We start from the raw sequence: 21,898 nt of genomic DNA on the forward strand, positions 1-21,898 counted from the left end.
GTACAGTTTTAAAAAATACCATATTTATGAAGATTAATTAAAATTTTTAAATTAAAATATTTTGAATGAAAATAAATGTTCTCAAATTTAAACATTCTTTAAATTTAGCTTCATTTAATAATCATTCTATAAACCAGGTCTATTTAGAAAAAATGCATTTATCAAAACAATTACAATACTTTATCGTACGTATTGATGTAATATCAATGCTATATAATAACAAAAAAAGTCCCGCAGCACTTACACTATCAAGAATTCTGGAAAAAGCTGTGGCTTTTCATGGTTTTTTTAGGTGTCCAGGGAAATACCAGCAAATTTTCTTCATGAAGTTTACCGGAAGACTTCTTTTTCCTTAGAGAGATAGATTTGCAGCCAGCGGTAGCGCCAAACAGGCGATGGTGTTGATAAACCGTGGCTGTAATCTTAATGCTACGGATATCAATGGTAGAACTGCTCTGCATATTGCAGTTATAGCACATCAAGAACTTTATTTCGAAAGCTTCTCCTTTCTGGAAGTGATGTCGACAAACGGGACAATTACTGTCTTTCTCCTTTATATTATGCATGCAAAAGAGGAAATCTGAGAATAGTTGATGTACTCATCTCTTTTGGTGCAAACTTACTTGTACAGAATTGGCAAAATTTTTTAAATAGCTTCGATATTGAATTGAGACGTGATCATCCATTTAATTATGTTATTCGTAAATCGAAGTATTGTTTCACCTTAAAACCCTGTGCATGCCATATTGATAGTAATGCAGAAAATCTGTCTGATTGTGTTTAAATACAAGAACGAAAATCTGCAGTGGCCAGTCCGTTGGCCAGAAAATCTAGTGCATGCAATATTGACAGTAATGTAGAAAATCTGTCTGACTGTGCTGAAATACAAGAACGAAAATTTGAAGTGGTCAGTCCCTTAGCCAGAAAACCCAGTGCATGCCATGATATAAAAAGTATCGTTCACGGGGCGATACGAGCTTTAAAAAAACACGAGGCTGAAGCTATTAAAGACTATTTAAAACAAGGATGCCACGGAATACATCTTTCCTTCGGTGACGGATGGTCGTGTTAAATTCTTTGCTTGGAATCTATTCATACGAGAGAATGCTCACAGACGAGACTTTTCGTTACCCCATTTTAATTTTAAAGATGCCTTAGGAAATGTTCTCCTTCATCTGGCGGCCAAGATTTCAGATTACTCTTAAACAAGGCAGCCGACATTACAAGCGTAAACAGACACGGAAGAACAGTACTGCATATTGCTTGCGAAGAAATTGTCAAGTTGTTGGCTGTAAAATCGCTGGCATATGTTCTTGAGAAAAGGTACACAAAGGGTACACACCTTAAGACAACGCCTGTCAATATAGTTGTCTGGAAATTGTCAGCTCCTGTTTTCTCGAGACCGTGGGCAAAAAATATTTAAGATTTCAGAACCGCTTGAAAATTTTATTTTTTTAAATAAATGATATTAAATTTATCAATGCAAATAAAATTATGAGTTTTTGAGAAGCTTCTATTTTATGGTTTAATAACATATGAAAGAAAAAGGATGCCTATTTCAAATTTGTAATTATATTATGCCAAAATATTTTAGTTTACTGAAGTTTACTTTAGTAAAGCTCCTCTATATAGGAGCCTTAGCGGATAGGAACCCTGTGCCTGCCTTTCTCAAAATGCGTACAATTTGATCAAAATTCGTATGAAACAAGATTTAATCTAAAGTTCAATTAAACTATTTTGGAATCATTTGCTTTTCCCCTTGTATTTTAGTAGATATTCATAATTTAATTTAAAACTGAATTGAATTAAACCGCTTTAATGAAATAAAAATACGACAGTACCGTATAAGAAGCCATTCCATAAACATTATCCTAGTATTCCTAATTCTTTACAGTTGATATTCTCTCTGCTCTATATGAATTCGAGACCTTCAGTTCGCAGAAAATTCCCATCAGTCATTCTAAATAGGCTTTCACTTATTTTGAAAAAAATATTTCTTAATTTTTAAATAAATCTTAAAGAACTGATTCTACTTACTCATGAACGGAGGATAAAGGGTGATGAAATATTTCCTTACATCAATAGGGAAGAATATGATAATGGCTATTTTTTTTAACTTCATCTTTACGCTTTTATGTTATTTTTCCTAACATTTTTTTTTTTTTTTTTTTTTCGACTCAAATATTTTTCAGACTTACATTTCCTGTCAAATTAATTTTGTGTGAAAATAAGGAAAGGATTTGCAGCAGTAATAATCAACACATCTCATTGCGGCTAACTTTTGACAACATTAAGTAGACGTCGCCGTAAGAAGTTTGAACATGTATTAAACTGAATAGTGTGAGCACTTTAATATTCACTTACTGTTCGTTCAACTACTGGCTTTATTTTTTCCCTGTATTCGGTGCATTTTTGTTTGTTTTGTTCTGTAATAATTTCTCTAATTATTTGAATAAAATGTGCAAACATATGTTTATAACCACGTAGAAGAGTTTCTGTTTAAAGACAACATTATTTTTTTTTCTCTCTAATGTGGTAATTATGTACATTGTAATGATTCAGGTATATTATTATTTTTTTTTCCCTTCCAGTTTCCCTCGAAATTCTTAAAAGATGGAACGGCGTAAAGGTATGAGAGAAGCAAACAAGGATCTGCCTATTTCTCATGGAGATTTCTGTGATCAGAACAGTTTACCAAATTCTGAAATGCATGAAAGAAACCGAAACGATCTAAAACATGATAGAATTAATATTATTGTTTTGCTTTTACTATATGTTCTTCAAGGTATACCATTGGGTCTTGGTGGCAGTCTGCCAATGATACTACAGAATAGAAAAGTTAGCTATAAAGATCAAGCTGTTTTCAGTCTTGTCAACTGGCCCTTTAGTCTGAAATTATTATGGGCCCCTATAGTTGATTCTCTATATTGGAGGCGTTTGGGACGCCGGAAAACATGGCTCATACCTACTCAGTATCTTATTGGATTTTTCATGATAATTTTATCATCTTCTGCATCATCACTACTTGGAAGTGAAACAGATCCTCCTAATGTAATGCTACTAACTGTAATTTTTTTCTGCATGAATTTCCTTGCAGCAACTCAAGATATTGCTGTAGATGGTTGGGCATTGACAATGCTATCCAGGTTATTATTATTATTATTATTATTATTCTAAAATATAATCTTTATTGTTAGTTTCTAATTATTTGTTTAAATGTAGCTGTTTGTATGAATTTATTTTCTTATAATTATGTTGACATTTTTAATCCAGTAGCAGCCTCTAATCATTTTTAACCAACATATATTTTTCAGATTTTTAAATGGTACCTTCTTGTTAAACCACTACTGTGCCCAGTTATAAAAGTCAGTAAATTTTATTTCCAGTATGTAATCAGTGGCAGCTTTAACAAGGAAGTAATACTGCTTAATGTAATATAACTACTGTGGCTGATCTTTGGAATATGGTAACTGGTAGTTTGGTGACATTTTGGAGGCAATAAAGGTTACTACCTAGGACTTTGGTAATAATGTGAGAAGCACTCAGTTCCGATTACGCATTATTTTGTGTGAGGGAAATGAGAGATCATGAGATATGTCATGTGACATTAATGGACGAATTACAGTTGTTTAATCGGAAAAGGGGGGAAATCTGGAAATTTCGTATTTAGCTATATTCTGGGCCGTGTGAAACATGATATTAATGGACGAATTACAGTTCTTTAATCGGAAAAGGGGGTTAATTTGGAAAAGCTTCATTGTGTGTTGTGTGAAATAGTGTTGATTAATTTTCGGATTGCATTTCGCTATGTAAAGTGAATTCTAAATTTTTAATGCGTTTATCTGATAATAATAATAAGTTGAGATTGTGTGAAAGGAAGGATATTACAAGTTTAAATGGCGGTGCAAGAAATATGGTGAAAATGGACATTTTGTGAAAAGGAGTGTAAGGAAGGGTACGTGGTTTGCTGAAAGTAGTTTGAGTATAGGTGAAATTTTATTAATTTCTTATTACTTGGTGAATAGACTTCCAGTTGACTACTGGATTTAGGATTTAGAAATTACTAGTAGTACTGCAGCGACGTAATGAAGATTCTGAAGGAGATTAGGTAAGGTAGTATTTTTAATCATTTGAGAATATTATTTTTATGCATTGTTCTAAATGTAAGGAGTAAATAAATTAAAATGGTATTATTTGAAAATTGTTATTAGCAATGATTTAGTTTAAAGTAATTAGGATTGTAATCTAATTTTTATTAATTTAATGTATGTGCTTATTTATATTTTAAGTAGTGGTTTTTTAATTTAATTATATTTTAATTTAATGGTCATGATTTTGTGAGTTATATGTTTGTAGTATTTTGGAATATGTTTGAGTAGTATACGTTGAGTATTTTCATGCATTTTCGTGAAATTTTTCTAATTTATGAAAAAAAAGCAGTGTACATGGATATAATGAAGAGTGTGCACAATGCCATTTTTGTGCAATTATGGGATGTTTTTTGAAGTAAAAATAAGTCGACGTGTACATGGTTTAGTGATATTTTAATTAAATGACAGTTATTTTGTGAATTTTATGTTTGTGGGAATTTGGTATACGTTTTAGCTGAAGTAAACGTGCATGGAAATAATTTAAATATTTGACACTAAGTATTTGTAATGTTTGCGGTATGAATTCGTTGGTGATGTTTATAATATAATAGATAATTTAGAGGTAAAAAGTTTTTAGATATTTTATTTATTTTATACGTGGAAATGTTCATATTTGGAAAGGGTCTATACTTTTTCGCGATAAGGTAATTTTATATGTGTTCTTTTTACCGTGTTTAAAGATTCAGAAAATTGTCATGCATTTTCGTGAAATTTTTCTAATTTATGAGAAAAAAGCAGTGTACATGGATATAGTGAAGAGTGTGCGCAATGCCATTTTTGTGCAATTCTGGGATGTTTTTTTAAGTAAAAATAAGTCGACGTGTACAGGGTTTATGTCTATGTGTTATTGTGAAAAACGCGCAAGGAGTTTGCGATTGTGCACTTTTTCCCAATTTTGCAGTGAATATTTGTCATGATTAAGCAGTTTCGTTAGATAAAATTTCTAGTACAGTCAAAAGTCCATAATTCGGAATGATCTATAATCCGGACATCAAAACTAAAAACTTTCTGCGCATGCGCCACGTTGACACATGCGCAGAGGCGTTCACGCGTGCGCGTAAGACTTTTTACGACTGCGCATATGAGTGTGCGCATGTGCAGAATACGTTTTCACGTGCCCATTTTATGTATAATGGACGTATAAGCTAAAATTATCTAATTATCTATTTCAGTTAATGTTGATGATTGCGTTGTTCCTTAATTTTTGAATTGCATCCGGCTTATTATTTTTTGCAGACTGTAAGAGCAATTTTATAAAAGTAAGCTTAAACTTAAACGATTATATCAAATAGAATTTCCGATATATATTTGTTAATATGTAAAGGATCTAAAGCGAAAGTATGTTTTGAAATCCGAAATCTGTTTATCAATTTCACGCTGCTCGGCGGCGGGCGCCTAATGAATTGGAAGTTGATTTGTCAGCACTATCCTTATCTTCAGTGCAGATGTTTTTATTTTATTTGGCTTATAATTCCTTACCAAATGTAGTATTTCATCTCGATATGCTCCGTCTTTGATATGATTTAAAACAAGTTCCTCGTCATTATAATTCGCTTCCGATAGCGAAGAAAGTGACAGAGGTTATTGAAAATGAAAAAATTTCAATTGACAAATTAGTCGGTATTCTCGACACAGCAATTATAGGACTTGAACAGCGGAACTTTGTAACTGAACAAGAAATTATGGCTGTTTATAGAATTAAAGAGAAAGTATTATCACATGAAACGAAGCAAAACTTAAACAACTTACATTGAAAGAAATGTTTAATAAAGTAAACAAATAAATATTAAGCTTTTTCTTTTTGCAAATTTTGATACCCTTTAGATCATAATTGTTCTTTATTTCATAAATTATGGTTTCATATTTTTTATTTTAGAATTTCTGCATGCCATCTTACGAGATTTAAACTGATGATCTATAATCCGGAAAAATCGATAATCCGGAATCGCCGAAGTCCCGACGAGTCCGGATTAACGACTTTTGACTGTATAAGTGTAATTTGGCTAGTAGATTGTTGGAAAAAGTGTTCAGTAAATAAAAAGAAAAGAAACATGTCTTTACTTCGTGAAGACAAAATGGCGGCGGAAAAAAAAAATAGAGCGTTGCTGTAGCAGAGTTGGTTGCCAAATTTTCGCCAAGAAATCGCCTAGTTACCATAATCCAAAGATCAACCTAAACTGTTTATGTCAACGTTCCTGAACATCAGCATTGTAAAATTCATCTGAATATTATTAAATTTCTGTATAAGCCTTACCAGAACTGAATTAGGTAAAAGTGGATTTCTTGTAATTAGAATTAAAATCTGAACTATCTAGAATTTTTTATTCTTGAGAAGGGAGGGGTTAGAGCTGTGGCGTAGTTAAGATTCCAGCGTCCAGGGACAACTGAAGAATTTGCACTCCTTTCTGTGTGCCAAGAACGAAAAACATTTCATTAAAAAATTTTGTAGCATCATTTGGGCGCCGCCTGGATGCTGCACCTGGAGACAGATGTCCCCCTTTGCCCCACCCTAGCTACGCCACTGGGTAATAGCCTTGAAAAGTATGATAACTTAATGTACTTGTAGAAGGTATGTCAGGTTGAGATTATGTATGATTATATGCTTTTCATTTTGTTATAATTTCTTTCATAGGTATAGGTTAAAACAAAATATTATTACAGTGTTGTCAAATGATAAAGCAGTAATCTGATAGAATGAAAATTTTCTCTTAAGAATAAAACTTCATTTAATACATATGTGTAATTTAGATAAGAAAGAAATATGTGTTCATAAATATATAGTAAAAGATACATTTTTACAAAATTCTTTATTTTAAAAATTATAAACACATTTAATAATATTATACTGCACAATATATTATATAATATTAGCAGGGAAGCATATTAACAACAATTTTTTTATAAAAGTATAGTTTAGGGTACCCCTTGGTGAAACTTGGCGATTTTTGGCGGTACATGGATACCGATTTTGTGCAATTCTTTGACTCGTTATTTTGGCTTGCGAAGCGGCGATTTTTGGCTCATCGATACACAAAGCCAAAATAACAAGACAAACAATTGCACAAACTCGGTATCCGTATACACATCGACTTATTTTCACTTAAACAAAATCCCCGAATTGCACAAAAAGTGGCATTGCACACTCTTTTAACTTTATCCATGTACACGTCGACCTATTTTCACTTTTAAAAAAAATCCAAAATTGCACAAACTTCCATTGCACACTCCCTTTACTGTGTCTATGTACACATCGATATATTTTCACTTAAAAGGAGCACCAAATTCTACAATATAGGCAAACAAAATATACATAATCTCAATAAAATACATTTTAAACCAAACAATAAAAAAGGAAAAACATATGATACATTTAAGCACTACCAAAAGCAAATATTCACTTATCATGATTTTTGAGTTCGCTTCGTACACCCAGAGCCACATAAAAAATCAAAATATCAATCATACTCAAATGACTTTTTTCAAACCAGGTACTCTTTCTGATCAAACGCTTCACATAGTGACCATCTGAACCTTTTTTCCTACAAACTCATTCAAATCCATCTAAACGGTTTTTACATTCGACTAAACACATATCCGTCCTAGATACAGGACACTTATAATGGCTACGAAGTAAACCTTCATTTACACACCAGTCAATTTAAGCTCTTTTCCCCTTTCGCTCTAAATCGTACAGAAACTTCAAATTAATCTTACTACATTCGGCCATTCTACCGTCTAAAGAATCAAACCACAAAAACGCTTACAAAACATCCCACAATTCAAAATTTCCCAGAGTCATGCACCCGATTACGTCACAATAGGGTTTTCATACCATTCAACTACTTGGGCTACCATAAATGAAACAACAACTTGGCGATAAACCAAACAACAACTTCGCCATAATACAAGGGGTACCTTAAAGACTACTCTACCCAAATTTTTTAGATGTTTTTACATACAGGAATTTATTGATGTTTCAATTCTGTGATGACATTATATCTATATTCCATTTATGGAATCTACAAAAATATTTTTTATTTTTTTATTTTATCATATCAGGTAGTAATGAAATTTTGGCTAAAGTGCAGAATCGCCCACTCATTTAATTGGCGTTTGTTTGGCGCTTTTTACAAGAGTAAGAAGAATTGGATTTTTGTCAATTTCCTTTGACTTTTTAAGTGAAAATAGGTCAAATGTGTGCATGGATAAAGTCAAGAGAGTGATGCCGTTTTTGTGCAATTCTGGGATTTTTTTTAAGTGAAAATAGGTCGATGTGTACATGGATACTGAGTATGTGCAATTCTTAAAAATGCGCCAAGTTCTTTAATCGGAAAAGGGGGGTAATTTGGAAAAGCTTCATTGTGTGTTGTGTTAAATAGTGTTGATTAATTTTCGGATTGCATTTCGCTATGTAAAGTGAATTCTAAATTTTTAATGCGTTTATCTGATAATAATAATAAGTTGAGATTGTGTGAAAGGAAGGATATTACAAGTTTAAATGGCGGTGCAAGAAATATGGTGAAAATGGACATTTTGTGAAAAGGAGTGTAAGGAAGGGTACGTGGTTTGCTGAAAGTAGTTTGAGTATAGGTGAAATTTTATTAATTTCTTATTACTTGGTGAATAGACTTCCAGTTGACTACTGGATTTAGGATTTAGAAATTACTAGTAGTACTGCAGCGACGTAATGAAGATTCTGAAGAAGATTAGGTAAGTTAGTATTTTTAATCATTTGAGAATATTATTTTTATGCATTGTTCTAAATGTAAGGAGTAAATAAATTAAAATGGTATTATTTGAAAATTGTTATTAGCAATGATTTAGTTTAAAGTAATTAGGATTGTAATCTAATTTTTATTAATTTTTTAGATGTTTTTACATACAGGAATTTATTGATGTTTCAATTCTGTGATGACATTATATCTATATTCCATTTATGGAATCTACAAAAATATTTTTTATTTTTTTATTTTATCATATCAGGTAGTAATGAAATTTTGGCTAAAGTGCAGAATCGCCCACTCATTTAATTGGCGTTTGTTTGGCGCTTTTTACAAGAGTAAGAAGAATTGGATTTTTGTCAATTTCCTTTGACTTTTTAAGTGAAAATAGGTCAAATGTGTGCATGGATAAAGTCAAGAGAGTGCTCAATGCCGTTTTTGTGCAATTCTGGGATTTTTTTTAAGTGAAAATAGGTCGATGTGTACATGGATACTGAGTATGTGCAATTCTTAAAAATGCGCCAAGCTGTAGGCGATTCTGCACTTTCCCCGAAATTTTCAAAGTCTAAGCATGATACATTGTTTGTAAGAAAAATGTCTGTAGTTAATTGTGTACTTCCTTATTATAGTATCCCTGACCTTACATGGTGACTTTAGAATTCTGCCAAGATTGCACTTATAATTTCATCAAATTTGTAAAGTGCAAATGTGAAACTACATGACACGATATACAATACATGTGATATATAATAGTGTTATATAATAACAACAACACACATGGCAAGATACACGCATGTCCATAAATTAAGGGTAATTCGGAGTCACGCGGAAATCGAACTCTAAAATAAATATATCACCTGTACACATCACTACACACATCTTCAAGAATCATATGCAAATTTCAGGAAGTAACCAGATGACACCGATGGTACGTCACAATGACAAGAGTGTAAGGGACTGATATATAAGGAATACAGGCAAAAAAGTAAAATTGTTTGCAGGCGCTTTATAAGCATTTCAGTGCAATAACCGAATAGTTATGACACAAAGGACGCATTTGGATGATTTTTTACGTGGTAGAATTGTTGGCCATCTGGAATGTGGGTGTACCCAACTGGAAGTATCAGACGAACTTGGAATTGCCCAGAGTGTCATCTCCAGGCTTTGACAACGATTCCAAGATAATGGTCGTCAGCTCTCTTCAGCCACTGGTATGACAATTTCAAGGCAGACCGTGTACAGACGCTTAGGGCAGATTGGTCTATATGCTTGTAGACCTGTCAGATGCGTTTCACTTACTGCAACTCACTGTCACCTGCAGTTAGCCTAGAGTAGAGGGCATGCATTGTGGACACCGCAACAGTGGGCTTGTGTGATGTTTTGCGAAGAGTCCAGGTTTAGCTTGCAGTCTGATTCTTGCCGGACTTTCATATGGAGAGCTCCAGGACCCGTTACTACCAAGAAAACATCATTGAACAACACCGTTACGGTGGTGCAGGAGTGCTCGTTTGGGGTGGAATTATTCTGGGCTCCAGAACTAACCTGCATGTTCAAACTGAAACCATGACAAGCCAAATCTATCGGGACGTCATTCTGGAACAATATGTACGTTTTTTTCAGGGCGCCATGGGTGCACAATTTGTGTTTATGGATGACAACGCCCGTCCTCACCGTGCAAACATCGTAAGCGAATGCCTTCAATCGGAGGATATCACCCTTATAGACTGGCCAGTATTCTCACCGGACTTGAATCCACTAGAGCACGTGTGGGACATGCTTGGCCAACGAGTTGCAGCTCGTCAACCTCCTCCTACATGTCTACCGGAACTTCGGAGAGCATTACTTTTTGAGTGGTGTAATATCCCCCAAGCTCAGATCAATAATTTGATACTCAGCATGCCTAGGTGTTGTATGGACTGTATTGCATCGTCTGGGAGACATACAATGTATTAACAATTATACCAACCATGTAATATTGGTTTTTTGTAAATAGGATTTTTTTTTTTTTTTTTTTTAATTTGCTCCAGGGAGAAAAAATCGCTAATTTTTTTAATAATATCAAACATATAGCATCTTTTTTTGCTCTTTACCTTTTGTTTAATAAATAAGCTTTACAACTCTTCCTTTGCCTGATTTTGCATTATCCTTAATTTATGGACATGAGTGTATTTCGGTTTATTAGCGATTCAATCTTTGGGTTTGCTATAATAAGGATGTACTGTTAATTGATATTCAATTAATGCATTTATATTTTTAATTGTCATTTTAAAGCTGCTATATATGTAATAATTTAAATAGGTACTATTCTGTTTTGAGGGCCGTAAAAAAAGTGCAGCGAAAATGTATGTGCAAAAGCGCCAAATCTAGCAAACGCGCCCATTCAACAGCACGCCTAATCTAGCGTATGTGCTGATTTCAGATTGCGTAATAATCCTTTTTCTGATTTTAAATCCTCATTTGATACCCAATGGATTTAACAATTTGGGAATTGCCCTCAGTGAAAAGTCAGCAATAGAATTTTGTGTAAAGTGCAGGATCACCCACTGATTAACGCGTTTTTAAGAATTGGACGTACTCCGTATCCATGTGCACATCAACCTATTTTCACTTTAAAAAAAATCCTAGAATTGCACAAAAATGGCACTGCGCACACCCTTGACTTTATCTATGTACACATCGACCTATTTTCACTTAAAAAGTAAAAGAAAATTGACAAAAATCCAATTGTTTTTACCGTTGTAAAAACGGCAAACAAATAAGTGAGCGATTCTGCACTTTACCGAGAATATTTTCAAAGAAAAGGCATCATTCATTAGAGAAAATTACATTTGAATAACCAACGAGATGAAATTATGCTTTAGCGATAAGTCGGTAGCGAAATAGCGATGCAGGCATCCATTCAGTTATGTTTAGCAATTTTTATATAAATTATAAAAATGATCTGAAATAGTCATTTACTTTTATGCTTCCGTTCAGTCATGGTTAACCTTTCATCTAAATTAAAACATCAATCTTAAATAGTTATTTACTGTTATACTTCCTTTCTTGCCGCGATTATTAGGGTTGCCGCAATTATTTTTGGCAGCATTGGTATCAACAATAGTTTGACGATTTTTTACGGCCCTCAAAACCGAATAGTGCCTTTAAATATATTATTGCATATATAATAGCTTAAAATATTTATATAAATATAATAAAATACTTTAAATTAAATTAAATGTAATAAAATACTTAAGTATTATAAAATAATTCAAATTACATGCTTTATTATCGTAATTCTGGAAAGATTTGTTAGTTTTCAATTAACTATATCGAGAACAGACAGTAATATTGCTTTAAATCAGCAGATCAATCTTCACTACTGTGGTAAGAGTACAAAACCACTGGTTTATAGGATTGGATCAGAACAATTTTTCTCTTAAATGATAAAAATTAAATGGAAATAATAAAAATTAAATCCACTTTTAACATGGAGGGGGGGAGAAACATTGCTTTCTACCATAAAATTGGAATGAAACTTTGCTAAAAGTATATTAGTAGGTACCCCTTGGCAAAAATTGGCGAGTTTTTGGCAGTATTCATGTACATGTTGACCTGTTTTCACTTAAAAAAAAAAAAAAAAAAAACACAGAATTGCACAAACTAGGCATTGCACACTCTCTTGACTTTATCCATGTACACGTTGACTTATTTTTACTTAAAAAAACATCGGAGAATTGCGCAAACTTGGCATTAATTGGCGATAAATGAAACAACAACTTCGTGATAATACAAGGGGTACCCTTCTCTCTACTCTAACTGAAACTTTTCGAGCACACTTTCAATAAGGGCTATAGAACTCCTTCTACTACTCAGCAGTAGTTACACATGACTAGGTTTTGTCAAATTGCTGTTTGCACACTTAGTAAAGTGAACTGGTTATTTGAATCCATTCAAAAGCAGATCACTCGATCTCTGTATTATAGTGCTTCTGGGGATTTTGGCAGCTTCTATCTTTCTGTGCCTTTTATTAAATTCAGTAATGTGTAATTTTTTTATTTAAATGTATCAGATGATAATAATGCTTATAATTTAATGCATTTTTCTATATATTGCTCAAATTAATTCATGTCATGTTAAAGAACTTTTAGTACTTCCTTATTAGAATGACTACCACATAGATTTTTGGCAATATTTAAAAGTTGTGTGTAACAGATTTGGTGGTTACATTTGCCAGTATTAGTGGTCAGTTTCAGTGGCTGCTTTAATAAAAAAGTACCAAACTTTCATCCTTTTATTTTTATGGTTAATAGTTTGCTTCCAAATTAATCCTGTTAATGTAAGCTTTAATAAAACTAAAAACACAAATTTTAAATATTAAGTGTCAACAAATGCTTATCAGACATAGAACATAGAAATTAAAAGAACTAGCATTTAAAGAAGTCACATTAATAATTAAATTTACATTTTAAGACATTTCATTGAAATGTAAAATGAATACCAACTATTATTTTTCATGTTTTACACACTCAAATGCTTTTTCTTATGATATCAAAAATTGAAATTTTAAAAATGTTGCAAAAACATTAACCAAGCAGCAATATACTCCAAATTGAGTACTATACAGTTGACAAAATCTTTGACATTGATTTTAAACAAAAAAAGACTCTAAATTTCAATAATGGGTTTTTGAAATGATTTGTGCTCTTTTTATTGAAGTTGATATCAAAGTACATTTGAAAATTATGAGTATTAATTCAATGAATTATGAAACCAAAGTGCTGTTTGTTCTTTGAATTTTTTACTTCAAAACTGCTGAAACTTGAAACAGCTGCTAAAAAGGATTGTATTTTATTTAGGAAATTAAATAAATAAATTTTTTGCTATTTGAGAAAATGCATTGAAGTAAAATGTCTTCTTAGCTGTTTTCTAATTTGCATAATGTTTGTTTTCAGACCAGACATACTGCAATTTTGTGATTGTTTTATTGTCCAATTTTATTCTCACTTACCAATTATGTTTTTAAAAAATTGACGCATTCTGCTTTAGAAAGTAATAAAAATGATTTTCTTTAAATATTTTCAGGCAAAATGTAGGTTATGCATCCACTTGTAATTCTGTTGGTCAAACTGCAGGATATTTTTTAGGAAATGTTGTATTTTTAGCTTTGGAATCTCCAGACTTTTGTAACAAATATTTGAGATCTGTACCTCAACCAGAAGGCCTTGTTACGCTTTCTGGTAAGTAGCTGATATTTGCTGTAATTATTTTATTAACAATTTCCTCACAGTATTAATTATGACTGGTATTATGGCAAAAAATTATATTCAGTCATGCCTGTATGTAACAAACTTGTAAAATCCCACATAAAGTTTCAAATAATGGACCCTCCTGTGTAGTCACAACTCTCCCATGTAGTGAGAACACCAAGTATTTAGGATTAACCTTTGATCACAAACTCACCTGGAAGTTGTTATTGATGATATTCAGCAAAAGACGGAGAGGCATACGTCATTGCTTAAACGTTTTGCAGAAGTTAGATGGAGTTGTGTAACCTCAAATCTTTTTACTACCTGTAAGACCTTCATAAAACCTGTAATGATTTTATTCAATGCTCTTCTCATTATGGTCTCTCAAAAAGGAGTGAATAGACTGGAACATTTGCAGAATAATACCCTCTGCCTAATATGTGGTGCTGTCAAGACTTTACCTATTGATGCCTTATTATTATATAATAAGGTCAAGACTATACCTATCGATGCCTTATTATTATATAATAAGGTCAAGACTATACCTAGTGATGCCTTATTATATACTAATGAATTATGTATGCAGTATGAAATAAAGAAAGCTGCTTTAAAGCTGTATCAAAGATTAATACATTTACTGCATACTGGACCTTGGATTAATTCTTTGCTTTACCTTCCTAAACTGAAAACTCAGGAGGCTTCCTACAAGCTGTTTTGAGGGAGTCCGAGATCCGGACTTGTCAGGACTTTGGCAATTCCGGATTTGGGATTTTTCTGGATATTAGATCATCAGTTTAAATCTAGTAAGATGGCATGTAGAAATTATAAAATTAAAAATATGAAATCCTGATTCATGAAATAAAAAATCATTTATGATCTAAAGAGTGTCAAAATTTACAAAACAAAGAAAAAAAAAGGCGTAATAATTATTTGTTTACTTTATTAAACATTTCTTTCAATTTGAGCTGTTTAAGTTGCCTCATTTTTTTCTGCTAATACTTTCTCTTTTATTCTACAGACAGACGCAATTTCTTGTTCAGTTACAAAGTTCCATTTTGTTCAAACCCTGTAATTGCTGTGTCGAGAATTCTGACTAACCTGTCAATCGAAATTTTTTCGTTTTCAATATCCTCTTTGTCACTTTTTTCACTATCGGTAGTGGTATTTTCTGGATCTAGAACCATCTACTTTGTAAAATAGTGTAAAAAATGTACATATAATACAATTCTTGGACAATTTTTTTTTTTTTTTTAAATTCACGAATTTCGTCATTTATTGGAAAAGCGGACAGAAAAAGGTAAGTCTTTTCCCCTACTACTTCAGTAAGTTTCAAAGTCCTATATCCATGTTGGGGTCACAGTGCGACCACCACCCACAAATCAATGAGGAAGAGTATACTTTTTTATTCATATATTATTTGCCTCTAGAATCATAATTCAATTTCTAGAATTGTTTTTAGTGAAAACATTATAAAAATAATATTGCGTGCATCAAAGGGTTAAAACCTACTTATCAAGATAAGTATTTTCTAGTATAGTGGGAAAATTTCGCAGAAATATTGGAAAACTTAAATAGATAGCCTTTGTTACAGGGAGATCATTTTTATAAAGAAATTTGTGTTTTGATCAGCTTCCCACTAAAAGATTTGACATAAAGAGAATTTTATAAAACAGACATTTGGTATGAAAGATTGATTATATTTGTTATTCTATTTATAAATAGGTAATTTAATAGCTTTAAAATTTAATGAGAGTTTTACTTAGCTGATTGAAAAAAATCGCTGTGTATGAGTGATTGAGAAACCTATATATTTTCTTTTATGTATATTATGCTTAACCTGCTAGGCTTAGTTATATTGTTTTTCTTCATACAATGATTGTGTCTTTGTACTGAAATGAATTCATAATATGGAAATTTATTTTTAAAATTACACATGTTCAATTTAACAACTAAATAATGGCTGTGTATCTTGGTTCTCATTATATTTTTTAATTTTTTAAGTCAAAATAAATTATTTAAAATTTTTTAAGAGCCTTAAAAAATTATAATATTTGAAAAGCTATGAAACTTCATTTAGTAATCAGTCAGCAACTTCTTTTAAAAAATTTGATGTGCCATAAATGTTACAAACTCTAATACAATAATCTATAATGTCTCACAAATTTTAATGTATATGAATTAATATTTTGTTAGATAATAATTATCCCTTAATACTTCTTTTCCTATCTGATAGTAATTAATATTTTGTTCTTGTGATGTGCTAGGAATCATATTTTGATTTTATAGCTGTTAGTTCAATATCTAACCATAAAAATACGTACTTATTATCAAAATTATTTCTATTGACATGTATTTCAGACAGAAATAACAAATTAAAATAAAATATAAGAAACTGCAAGATAACAATACATATTCTTAGTTACAAATAACAATTATATAACAACAATAAATATATTTCCGTATAAAAAAACTGTAGGATTCTGAATTATAATACCATAATTAACCGTATGACAGCGCTGTGTTCATTTGTCTCGAAAATCCCGACGCAGTTAGTTATTTCAGAATGAACTCGTGTTACAAAGTACCTGTGAGGTCAGACTACATTCACACCCATGGAGCAACAAAGACACACTGAAACAGCGCTGCGTCATGGTTTTCGAGACAAATGAACGCAGCGCTTTCGCGCCGTGTAGCAGTCAAAAGGTTAAGTCTGTTCTAGCTTTTTCAGTTCCCTAAGCCAGTGGTTTGAAACTCAAATTGCATGCACACCAAATTCATGAACTAAAAGTATCTGATGGGCTAGCAAAGCAAACACCCTAAAAAACTAAATTTTAAATTTTACTTACCAAATATTTATCAAAACATACATATACAATAACAATAATATCGTAAAGGAAAAAAATTAAATTGGTATTTATTTACTGTATCTGAAGTTTAAAGGCTGGTATCTGCAAGAGACTTCATTTGGTTATACCTTGTAATTTAAACATATTGACAGCTAAATATTAAAATTTTTATTATTATATTATAATATTGCCTTTTACACTGATATTTATTTCAAGTAATTTCAATTTCTTGAGTTAACCACTAAATAAATTACTTTTGACCTAAACCAGAAACATGGAAACACCAGAATATTGAAGCACTACCAGCTGTAGGCTGGCAAACTGAATTTACAACTGTACCAACTTGGAAAGTTCTCTCACCTTATCGTAATCATGTGGCCTGGGATACAACCATACTCTGACAAAATTCCAACCTATTCATTCTGTTTTTTGTTCCTTCAGCAGTAGTTGCACATGACTAGGGTACTTATCTTTGTCTCTAAAACTATAAGCACAGTATTTGCAATAAATGTGTACTTATGTGTTCACAGGCCACATGAAATTGCTGTGGGAGCCACATGAACCCTGCTAGTTTGAGACTACTGCCCTAAGTGATTGGTATATTTGCATATAAATTAATCATATTAATAAGCAAACTATACCTTACTTTATTTGATGCTTGTGAGAAAAATTGAGCTGGTGCCTTACGGAAATTTACAATATAAACGACTGTCAATATCACTTATATTTGGACATGGCCCTGATCATAAGTACAGTACAAAATCTGTAATCCGGACGTCCATTTTCCGGCATGATCTATAATCTGGACCTCAAAGCCACAAACTTTTTTTTCTTTGTATGCTTTACGCATGCGCGTTTAGCACAAAAAAGCGAAGCAACTTAAACAACTTACATTGAAAGAAATGTTTAATAAAGTAAACAAATAAATATTAAGGGTTTTTTTTTTTTTTTTTTTTTTTTTTTTTTTGTAAATTTTGATACCCTTTAGATCATAATTGCTCTTTATTTCATAAATTACAGTTTTATATTTTTAATTGTATAATTTCTGCATGCCGTCTTACCAGATTTAAATTGATGATCTATAATCCAGAAAAACCCTTAATCCGGAATCGCCGAAGTCCCGACGAGTCCGGATCACGGACTTTGTACTATAGTATTCTTACAAATCACATTGAGCATGCAGAAGGTTAGAGCTGCAGGTCTTCTGAATCATTAATAGTCTCCAAACTTAGCACTATAGCAAGAACTGAAGTTCACTAAAGCTTAAAATTGATTATATATTGTTACAGTCAGTGTTTGATGGCTCTGTTCATAACAATCTTAGAGTTTTAACCTTTTAATGTCTTATTCACATCTCAGTGCTTTTATCTCCATATTATTTCTAAAGAGCTATAGTAAATAGAATGTCAGTTGTTACTGGTACCAATATTTTGAAATGAAAGGTTTTGATAATTTGAGAAAATGATATTATAGTTTCAGTTTATGCTTAACTGAAATCAATTGTAAAGAATGCAGAATGCCATACAAATCAAGTTAAAATGCTGTAATTAATTAATCTTGTATTCTAATATTTCATGTAACTAATTGCCCTATTGCAATATCAGTGATGACAGTATACTGTGCATGTCTTAATTTATTGTTAACTTCTTTATTTTAGTTTATATTGAATTTCTCTTCACTCAAGAAACATTTAACAATGTTCTTGAATATGGCATCTTTGAGAAATAAATTCTAGTGTTATTTTTTCCCAACTGTCCAAATTAAAATATTTCTTTAATGTTTTAGGTTTTTTAAAGTTTTGGGGATTTGTTTTCTTTATTATGACATCCCTGGTTTTAATTATCAAGAAAGAGAAAGAAGAAAGAATACCAGAAACATTTGGAATTAAAGGCACATACAGCATGCTGTATCGGATTCTGTGCCTTCGTAATGTTTGGTTGGTAGTGTCATTTCTTTTAACATGTAAGGTAATTCAAATTTTTTTAAATATATAGTATTTGAATTGTTTTTTAATCATTGCCTAAATCATATCTGTAATATTTTAAGATGAAATTTATAAAAGTTCAAAATGTGAACAATATAGCTTTATTGCTATTTAACTATATAATCCTACATGTTTCTAATCACATCTATAGGAGTCAATTGCTGGAGCACATTTCTTCCCTCATTATATTTTCAGAAATATTTATAAAAACTGCAAGTCACAATATTTATAAAAACTGCAGGTACTTTTTAGATTAAGATTTCAGTGTAGGAAAGACGTCAAACCAGGTATTACATTGGCTGGCAAATATTGACTGCTATGAGAATATGTTTTACTTTGAATCCCTGTTAAGCTATGGATGTGGGTTATTACAGTATGTCTGAGAAATGCGATACTTAAATTATGTCAATTTGACAGGTTTGTGAAAGGGGAATGGTATGGTACAGGCCTTTTTCTAGAATGCTCTCAGTAAAATTTTGCTAAAACATACATTTATCCTAACTAAATAATCTAATTTAAACTTAAACAATGTTCCTTAGTATTTCTTAGATGAATGTAAGGAGTAAGGGGAAAATTAAAAGCGATTACACATCTCTTTGCAATAAACTGCTTGCTATTGCTATAGGCAACAAAAATTTTAATGTTTTCTATTATTCAATCTTTGAATCCATATCGGCAGGTACTAGCTGCATAAAATCAAAGTATTTCAGTGAAACTTTTCATAAGCAGATGGTATTTTAATGAAATTAAGTTGGTACAACTCTGATATATGCCTCAATTTCACCAAATGTGGCGATATGTGTTTTGCGCTGGTTTTTGCTGTGATTACGTGTTTTATGGTAATCCTGTTGATGTTGAAAAATCTTTCGCTGGAGCTCGTTGGTTCACGTCATGCTCTGTGTCTGAGAAGATAGGGGGAAAAGATAAAATGGTGGAAGTTTTTGAATTGAAGTTCAGCAAAAGAAAATATCATCGCGGCTATCCTGTTACGGGGCAGTGGGTATTGGAGGTGTGGAAAGAGGGTCCGGGAGATTATTTTTAGTGGCTGTACATGATAGAAGTAGGGATTTGTGATTTTATTTATTTGTGAACCATAGTATAAATTTTCTGGATAGTGTGTCTGGCTGTCATATAAATATGATAGTGATTACTTAGCAGCAAAAGGTGGTATAAAATTGGTATTTCTGCTGTTCGAGAAAGCGTTAATTCATGGTAAGTGCATTTTATTTTATTCATTTTCATATTTTGTATTATGTTATGAATTGTTTTTTTAGTATGAATTTCTGTCATTATTATTTTTTTTTTAATTGTTTGAAATTTATTTTAGTTTATTTTGTTGATTAGTGCATAGCATCCAGATTGTACAATTCGTAGATGTTTTTTAAAGTTGAAACAGAACGCTGTGTACATATTATTCTTTGAAATTTATTGTTGTTATATTAATTTATTAAACTGAGGTGTGCGTAGTTTATAGATTCATTCGTCGCCTAGATTGTGCCATTCGTAGATTTTTTTTTAAGTTAAAACATATCGCTGTGTACAAGGATTTTTGTCAGATATTTTTCGTTAGAAACTTTGCATTTTTGCTATCTAATTTTTTTGTTTTTGTTTCAGATTTTTAGCTTAAATTGTGTATTCAAAACGGGGGTTTTGTATGTGTGAAAACCACGTTTTTGGAGACATTTTAGGCTTAAAGTTCCAAATGTAGACAAAAAATTTAGATAGCAATATGGCAGCATGGAGTTTCTCGCCAAAAATGTTTGACGAGAAATTTGGCGACTTGAGGGCGCATATCAGAGTAGTTCCATTAAGTTAATATCTTTTGGTAATTATCAGGATTAGTTATAATTTGGCAGCTTTGCTAGGACTACTTTAAAGTATTAAATCCTAAAACTTTATAAACTCACTCCATATATAATGCATTTGAATGCTGATAAATTTAGAATTCAAACTGATTTCAGTTTAAATCCTTTCTTTTAACTGATCCAAATGGTTTTACATTTAAATATTTTTTATTACCTGATCATATTTGATTTAATTTGTTACGTAGAATTTTATCAACAAAATCTAATTTATGACACATTATGCTTAAATTTTTTGTGCATGCGTTTAATGTTGGATATATGTCTTATTCATATATGTTGTAATGTATTTATGTTGCTATGCTACCAACATAATACCAAAATGTTAAGAAACCTTGCGTGTAAAATATTCCTGCCTGAAGATGCATGCACTTAAAAATGTTTTCAATTTTTCTGCAAGTTTGACTAATAAAGTTGGTAATTCATTCAAAAATGGTGATTTTTTGGAAGTTTGGATAATGATGTAGAATGTGATCTATGGCTTTTAGTTAGTTATTATTTAGATTGGGCCACCAGAATGCTGTTTCTAAATACAAAATTAAGTAAATACATAAAGGAAAATGATTCCATTAATTAATAACCCATCAAATTTTTAATAATTTAAATTCTTTCTAATTGTAGAAAACAAAAGCAGGAATAATCTTTACAGGGACATTTTTATCAGTCATACATTACAAATGATGACCAAAAAGTTGAGCATGACCAAAAAATAATTAATGGATCTTTACCATGCTTTTACTAGATAACATGAAAGCATTTCTTGTGTAGTAAATAACAGTTCAATAATAAAGCTCATAAAATAAAAAAATCATATTCAAACTTCAGTAGCTTCATATTCAGTGGCTTTCATATTACAAGGAAAATAAATTAATTAAATTTTAGTAGTTCCATTTAAAAAATAATAAAAGCAGTAGATCATATATTACATCATTATCAAAATTGTGCTAAAATTGAATTATACTTTTTCTTATTAAATATAAAATTTTAAATTATGAAATGCAACTAGAGTCATTTTATGTTTAATTATTTTTGGATATATTATCAGTAAATTTAATATTATGAATTGACTTTTAAATCATTTATATGAATAATATAATCTTTATTCA

General features: G+C 31.4%; 1 protein-coding gene across 4 annotated transcripts in view; it reads left to right on the forward strand.

Moving 5' to 3' along the window:
- Window positions 1-2,182: 2,182 nt before the first annotated feature.
- The window catches only part of LOC118183611 (acetyl-coenzyme A transporter 1), a 43,392-nt gene continuing 23,676 nt past the window's right edge, over window positions 2,183-21,898 (forward strand). For 3 of the 4 annotated variants that reach the window (XR_004757263.1, XM_035353204.1, XM_035353202.1), the window contains exons 1-4: window positions 2,183-2,340; window positions 2,592-3,146; window positions 13,937-14,091; window positions 18,732-18,913. Coding sequence is in view for 3 of the 4 variants with exons in the window: in XM_035353204.1 (XP_035209095.1) it covers window positions 2,614-3,146; window positions 13,937-14,091; window positions 18,732-18,913 (870 nt within the window). In the remaining variant the exon portion in view is untranslated. Of the gene's footprint in view, window positions 2,341-2,385; window positions 2,405-2,591; window positions 3,147-13,936; window positions 14,092-18,731; window positions 18,914-21,898 lie in introns of those variants that run through there. The other variant, XM_085814742.1, reaches the window with a different exon arrangement.

This window comes from Stegodyphus dumicola, chromosome 4 (genome assembly GCF_044657685.1).
Source record: "Stegodyphus dumicola isolate Sdum_Otavi_A_Nest chromosome 4, ASM4465768v1".
Lineage (NCBI taxonomy): Eukaryota > Metazoa > Arthropoda > Arachnida > Araneae > Eresidae > Stegodyphus > Stegodyphus dumicola.